The sequence below is a fragment of the Pongo abelii genome, chromosome 6 (genome assembly GCF_028885655.2).
Source record: "Pongo abelii isolate AG06213 chromosome 6, NHGRI_mPonAbe1-v2.0_pri, whole genome shotgun sequence".
NCBI lineage: Eukaryota > Metazoa > Chordata > Mammalia > Primates > Hominidae > Pongo > Pongo abelii.
This window is the reverse complement of record NC_071991.2, coordinates 102,927,656-102,935,332: the sequence shown is the minus strand read 5'-3', so window position 1 is coordinate 102,935,332 and position 7,677 is coordinate 102,927,656. Positions and strand designations below refer to the sequence as shown.

The window sequence follows — 7,677 nt, the reverse complement described above, 5'->3', positions numbered from 1 at the left end:
GGAAAGCCATCTGGGCCACGCTCCTCCATGTTCAGAAACTCAATTCCCACCAGATGAGCAACAGAAGACGATCATACAAAGTATAAGAAGAAAAAGAGAGCTAAATGGCATTTGTATAATGAAAGCACTCCAGAAGGATGTGCTCACAGAACCAACCCAAACTGTAATATACTGATTCAAAAATGAGCTTAAGGTATGAGAAGAGTGACATGAGAGGACTAAATACAGCAAATCTGAAAACTCAGAAAGTGATGGCAGAACTCAAGAAGTGTGAGAAATTAAGAATAGATAAGGAGGAACACAGGGGCAAAGACATAATAAGGCCTTTAAAGAAGTAGAATTTGACAAGAAGGAAACATTTTAAACAAAAAACACAAGTTCTGCTTCTGGCCAAGAAGGAGTAACAGGATCTGGGCTTGTCTTCCTGGAGTAAAAAACTAGAGACTAGAAAGAAAAACATGCAGAACCTCTTCAGCCAGTGGTTCCCAGGGACTGGCGGGACAGTAATGCCCCAGAAACGGTGAGCCTGAGATTCTCCCCACCTAGGACAGTTTCCTGACTTTGTCATAGGGAGGGGAACTTAAAAAAGAGGCCCATCATCCTGCAGGTAAGATGGACGCCAGAGTCCAGGGAGGCTAAGGTGGCTGGAATTTGCATCGGCGGATGAAGGAGAGGAAGGAGTTAAACAGAGAGAAGGGCCAGAACCTGCACAGGGGCGCCTGGAGTCTGGCTGTGTTGCAGTCCGCCAGTGGAAACTTACTCCTGAGGCTGGGAGGCTCTAAACTGAACAGCTCCCAAAGATCAGGTGGGGCTGGAAATCATTGAAGCTGCCACCAGCCAAGTAACAGGCCCCACTGAGTATTCGGGGCGCCCAGGGAATTCCCCGAAGGGCCATGCCTTAGGAGTGGGGCTGGACTCGGCCAAGGGTAAAGACGCTGTCAGACTCATCGGAACAGTGCTTCAAGAACAAGCTTCAAAAGGTAGAAACCAGCTGGGTGCGGTGTCTCACGCCTGGAATCCCAGCACTTTGGGAGGCGGGGGCAGGCAGATCACCTCGAGAGCAGCCTGGCCAACATGGGGAAAACCCGTCTCTACTAAAAATAAAAAAAAATTAGCCGGGCGTGGTAGCACACGCCTGTAATCCCAGCTACCTGGGAGGCTGAGGTGGGAGAATCACTTGAATCCAGGAGGAGGAGGAGGTTGCAGTGAGCCGAGATCATGCCACTGCACTCCAGCCTGGGCGACAGAGCGAGACTCCATCTGAAAAATATTTATAACCATCACCAGGAGAAAAAGGTGATTTAAACAGGCCTAGAGAGTTCTATCAGGAGCGGGGAGCGGATCCCAGAGAGCCCTGGGCAGCCCCACCGCCGCTGTGGTCTAGTTGCCATCACACCCCGGGAGGAGCCCAGGCACCGTCATCCCCGCCGGCGGGGACAAGAAGGTCGTCACAGTGAAGGTTTGGGGAACAAACGGTTCAGGGTAAGGAACAGATACCGTTTCATCAACAGGAATGTCACCAAGGAAGATGTTTGTTCACCAGACTGCCGTGAAGGAGAACCTCGGGGAGGACCCTGGCGGCGGAGGAGCTGGGGAGGCCGCGGAGTCTGATGTTGAAGGAGAAAAGGGTGAGGCGCCAGCAAATGTTCCAGGGCCTGGTGGGGCCCAGGTCAAGGCAGTAAACCTGCGGCCACCGTAACCACTACAGACGTGGGTCCTCCCCGCAATCACCAGCAGAATCACCAGAATCCTCAGTGGGGAACAGAAGGAGGGATGAGACAGCACTGCCGCAGGGCAGGCCCCACCACGCCAGCCCCACTGCAGAGTCCCACTTTCCTCCATGGAGGCCGCAGTTCTCCAGCCTCCTGGGCGGCCGGGAGCAGCGATGCAGAGGTGACAGATGCAGGGGTGACAGCGCAGGGAGCGGGGAGACCAGCGAGGCAGCGAGTGTAACGGGGACGCAGACCACGATTCCGCAGGGCCCACCTCACCCAAGACAGCCTGGAGAGGACAGCGATGAAGAGGATAAAGACAATCCAGGAGATGAGACCCAAGGTCACCAGCCACCTCAGCACCGGGCCGCCGCAACTTCAATTACCAACGTGATCGCCCAGAAAACCCTAAACCACAAGATGGCAAAGACACAGAAGCAGCTGATCCACCAGCTGAGAATTCCTCGCTCCAGGCTGAGCAAATGCCGGCTGCTACCTCTACCATCACCCGGTTTAGTCATCAAACAAGAACTAGGAAATTCCAGCGATAAGAAATGAATGAAAATTGGAGCTGAAGACCGAAAGTGCCTGCTTTTTGTCCGCTGACCAGGTAACTAGAACTATCTGCATTATCTGTGGGGCATGGGGTTTCTAATTATTTTTACCTAAAGACATCTCTTTTTGGTAATAACAAAGTGTTTTTTAAAAAAGCCTGGTTTTTCTCAATACGCCTTTAAAGGTTTTAAAATTATTTCATATCTGCTCATGTCGACATTTTTAAGAACTTCATTTTTAATTTGTTGTAAAAGTTTACAACTTGGTTTTTTCAAAAAAGTAACAAACTGCAAGCACCTGTTAATAAAAGTCTTAAATAAAAACAAACAGGCCTAGCAATGAAAGGATGGAATTAGCACACACTGGTGTTGAAAACGGCTTTGACAAATATGCTCAATGTGCTAAAAAAAAAAAAAAAAAATTTATAGGAAAACTTGAAGATAATGAAGATTGAAACTGTCAAATCAGAATTGGTCAAGGTCACGAAAAATAAGGCAAATCTGAGAAACTACCAGATTACCAGTGTCCCAGAAGAGGCTAAGAGGACGTGAGGACCAAGCGTCACGTGGTGCCTGAGCCGCATCCTGGAACAAAAAAGGACATCATTGGAAAACCCGGTGAAACCTAAGTAGCCTGCAGGTTAGTTAACAGCAACAGACCAATGTTCATTTCTTGGTTTTGACAAATGCGCCACAGTTAACATCAGGGGAACGGGATGAGGAGTGTATGGGAACTCTCTGTATTATTTCTGCCACTTTCCTAAAAGTAATCCCAAAGTGCTCCCAAATACTATATTATTAATATGAATATAAAGTAATTCACTTTAGAGATCTGAAAATGTTCTCCATAAAATTGACAAGAAAAAATTGTAAACTCCCTAAACATCTTTCAGTTTCCTTTTTGTCCTCCTTCCCCATTTTTTCTTTATAAATATCGATGTTTTAATCAAAAAAAATTATTTTTTACATATTATATTAACTTACACTGTCAAGAGTATGTGTTTCCAAAAATCCTTCCTTCCTGTCTGAGTCGGGGTCCGCTGGGAAATGAGAAGGCGCGCATCTCTGGCATCTTGCAGAGCTGTGAGGGAAGGGACTGTGAAGGTGTTAGCAGCCTCAGGGGCGCGGCCACCTCTGAGCCCGAAGGGTGAGAAGCAGCGTCCGGACCCGTAGGCCTAGACACAGGCAGCCGCTCCACTACCAGACAGCGGGAGCAGAAACACCCAGGTCCCTTGTCCTGCCTCCGGGCCTCCCCACACAGCTCCCACTGGCTGAAATGAAGCAGGAGCCAGGAGACCAGAAGGGTCAGCCCTCTGGACCCGGCAGAGCAGGGGGGATTGCGGGGAAGGAGGTGACCACCTGGCACTCTGCGTTCTGCCCGCCCTCCCTCCCTTTTGTGCTGGAGAAATAGTTGCAAGCTAAAGTTCCCATATTCAGGTGAAAGGAAAGCTTAGAAATGAAAGTGAGAAATGCTCTGATAGACTCACGCGCCAAGAAAACACAGAACGGGGGCTGCACACTCCCACAGCGGGCAAGAGGGCAGGAGAACTTCCTGGAGCAGGCCAGGCGGCCTTGGGATGGACAAGGTCCCGGCGGAACGCACAGCAGTTAGGAAGCATCGAGGCGCGCGCATGCATTTCAAGGTCAGGGAATAGCAGGTCCTTCTGTTCTGAAAGCGAAGCGTCTTCCTGGCTGGGGCTGCTGGGATGAAGCCCTGAGCCAGGCAGGCTGCAGAGCGTGAGGATGGCATGGGGCTCTGGTGTGGGGGCCTGGAAGCGGGTAGCTGCCATTCCGAGTGAGGAGATATTGGTGGAATGGTTCTGGGAAAGAGAAAAAGGATGAAGTCTCTGCAGTGGAGCTTCTGCAGGCCGAGTGGGCAGGCTGCAGGGTCATGCCAGGGGTCTAGAGCTCAGAAGGGAGGCGTCTGGAACGCTGTTCCCACCATGTTGGGTTAAGTTGTAGGTTTGGATGAAGTCAGCGTGGCGACAGCAGAGGATGAGAAGAGTTGAGAAAAGTGTGAGGGGTGCTAGTATTTAAAAGGTACACACAAAGTTGAGGCTGTGGAGTTGGCAGCAGTGGGAATAGCAGGGCTGGAGTGAGGGAGGGGTGGTGGAAAGAGGAGGGGTCACCTATGAGTGGGGCGTCCGCTGAGAAGTCATACACCTCGTGTGCTCCACCTGCATCAACTTGTTCTTCAGGAAGCAAAGTTTCGTAAGGTTGCCATCAAGGAAGAAGGAATACTTTTAACATTTCTGCGGTTAGGATAAAAACTAGGTTAAAAGAATTTCTGGGACCCAGAAGTAGTGTCTTCAAAAACGAGAACCCTTGCAGGAACAGAGCATCAGAAACTGCACAGGGAGCCGCGAGCAGGCTTGCTCTAGGCAACGAGGGCACTGGCCCCGGGACGGATGCTGGAGCATCCTCAGGACAGACAAAGTGGATGGAGAGTCTGTAGTACCAGCTGGGACATGTCACAGGCAAAACCCTGGCACCAGAGACAGGGTTCCAGTGAGATCTCGGCCCCTGAAGGGCTCGATGGACCCACCATGGGTTCTGAGGACACAGGAGCAAGCAGGGCCGGGGTGCAAGATTCCCAGAGACCTGGAGTAAGGCTGTGGCTGACCGGGGATGAGCAGACAGCTGACCCTCCTAGCAAGTAGAACATGGCTTCCATTTTAGAAGATCCTGAACACTTGAAGGAGCCTCCAAGAACTACACATAAAGCTGTGCTGTCAACAGCATGGCAGGAAGAAAACGAGACTTCAGAGTGGCGCTGGGCACTGAGCTGGAGCACGGAGTACATTGTGCAAACGGGCACCGTCGGTCTACTCACCTCCCCACAAGAAGAACCTTGCTTTGCTGATATTTACCCAATTTCTTTAGATATTTGGGAAGGGATTCTTCAACTCTGCCAGAAGGTGATGGGAGCGGGAGTCCTCCCAGGCATAGCTGGAAACCTCTTCTGATTGAAATGATTCTAGACACTAGCTGGAAAGACCTTCTACACAGAAAGGAAGGAAACCAGTGTTTATTGAGCAGCTGTTCTTGGCAATGATTCCACTGCTTTCTTTCAGGTATCTGCTGAGTCTTTACAAGAGCTTTGTAAGGAAGTCATTTTCTCCATTTTGCAGAAGATAAAATAGGGGCTCAGATTAAACTACTTACTCAAGAATACTCAAGTAGGAAGGAGGCAGGTGGCCCTGGGCTGAGTCTCTTCTGACCACCATGGTATCCACTGGTTACTGGCACCGTGCCAGGCCTCCCACACACTGTCTTATTTACACGTTACTTTGAGATGTATAACGGGCCTTGGGTCTAGTCGGATCCTTATTCTTGACTAAGAAAGGAGATTCCACAAAGACCCAAAATACAGATAGAATCCCATGAATCCCACGGCTATGTTCATGAAAGGAGAGGAGCACCAACAAAGTCAAGCCACTCAGGTGCCTCACTCCCCAAATGCGGGACGTTTCCTAAAGAAACCAAGCCTGCTGCTCAGTGACAGTTTTCCAGGAAATGCCAATTCCAGAACCAAGGTACCTGAATCACAGTGGGAAAGACCAAGTTGGGAAGCAAATGCAGCAATTAAGGCCAAAAATAATCCCAACGGGTGAGACGCCAGACCAGAGTCACCTCTGAGAGCACGGAGACAAATAGCAAGCTTGGCACTCGGCATTTTGAAGACAACAACCCACACCTGAACTGCTGGAGAATGTGACGATGTGGGCACTTGGTTAAGCATGCACTGATCATCAGTGTGAGCACACAATCCTCAGCAGCACGGCGGCCCAGATTTGCTGCCCATAGCCCAACAGTGCCATCCCAGGAGCCACGGCCCCCTTGGAGACGGACAGGGATGCTCTTCAGAGGAGATGCTGCCAAACTGTGTCCAGGTTAAGGGGATAAAGAAGGATCCTATGGCACATAGAAATGATACCACCTGGGTGCCATGGGGATGCTGAACCCGTGGCACAGAAGGGAAGGGAGAGGTGACAGCAAATGCTCACAGAGCTGCCATGTGGAGGAAGGTGAACTAGAATGCCTGAAGGGTGAGATATTGCAGGGTGGGAACATCTGGCCTACTATAGACAGAGTTTTTATCACAACAAAGAATTGGGAAACAAGTGAGTAAGTGACCTGTGTGAGGAGGGAACTATTCACCCAGGATCTGAACAACATGGCAGACGCAATCTCTCACACTCTTACCTCTTCTCCTTTCTGAATTCTCCGATTGGAGCTGATGATAATTTTGTGTCCTCTCTCAAAAGTCACCACTTCAGCCACACAATTAAGTGCACACGAATGGTTGATATACCTGCAAGCCACCATGTCAGAAAACTATATTGTAAAACAGCTAGAAGCAACTTTAAAAACTTCCCATTTATTGAGAAAGCAGTTTTTGCTAATTAAATTTCTATTTGCCCATTGTTAGAAGCACAAATATAAAATTTAAATAAAAATTCTCAAAACTTATTTGCTCTGAATGTTTAGTCACTGCCAGGCTGCAGTGAGAGCCTTTCCCTTGGCTTCAGTGTTCTCTCCACCAGCACTGGCCCCATGAGCAAAAGCACTCCCCGTCAGGTTCCTCTCTGTCTCACTTTGCAGGCCCTCCTGTGAGCGTGGCGTCAATCACGTGGTCGTTATCCACGCGGAACATGTACACACCACGGTTCTGAGGGAAAAGTCAGTCAGTAAGTCATCAATGTCGACCTGAAACTCCCCTCTGTGTTCCTATCCACACCAGGAGGACTCAGTCGAAACTGAACGGAACGGCACCCTGATCACCCTTACTGTGGATATTCTGTTAGGCACAGATGACATTTACGTGGCACAAATGGAAAGCATGGAATCAGTAGGTTGTGTGTGAAGCCAGGCTCATTAATTTACAGTTGTCTATCAAAGTAAACCATAACACCAATTGAAAGAGATAAAACTGATAAAAATACAATAATATACAGATACGGCTTTTGTTTAAAGCTGAATGCAGCATGACAGATTTCATTCTGCCTTTCAGGGTGTCTGGTTGGCATGGAAAAAGGGAGAGGATGGTGCTGTTTATACAATCGTGGGGACCAGACACCTACCTGAGACTCGTAAAGTTTCTCTTTTCTGTTTGCTACTTCATTCCGAATGATAGTCCCGATATACTCAATGACTATGGTGTGCTTCTCAATGTCTATAGCAGCATACAGGCCCAGCCCCTAAAAAAAAAAGTTTACATACTTCCAATTTATGTGACAACAAGTCTTTTTTCTGTTTTTCATACAAAGGTTTCACCCTTGCGTCTTATTAGAAGCCATACTTAAGTTTCACTTGAACTCAAATCATTTCTGAATATGCTGTTTTCTGAAATTTAAAAAATTGGACATTTTTACTACTTAAAACTATGCCATCACTAGCTTATTCCTATG

At 48.7% G+C, this 7,677-nt stretch overlaps 1 protein-coding gene across 1 annotated transcript in view; it reads right to left on the bottom strand.

The window, feature by feature from the left end:
* Positions 1-5,059: 5,059 nt before the first annotated feature.
* LOC100444736 (histone-lysine N-methyltransferase 2C-like) overlaps positions 5,060-7,677 on the bottom strand; it is a gene marked incomplete at its 5' end in the record, with an annotated part of 59,974 nt that continues 57,356 nt past the window's right edge. Inside the window, 1 exon segment of the mRNA XM_063725835.1 lies at positions 5,060-7,467. Coding sequence (XP_063581905.1) covers positions 7,150-7,467 — 318 coding nt within the window.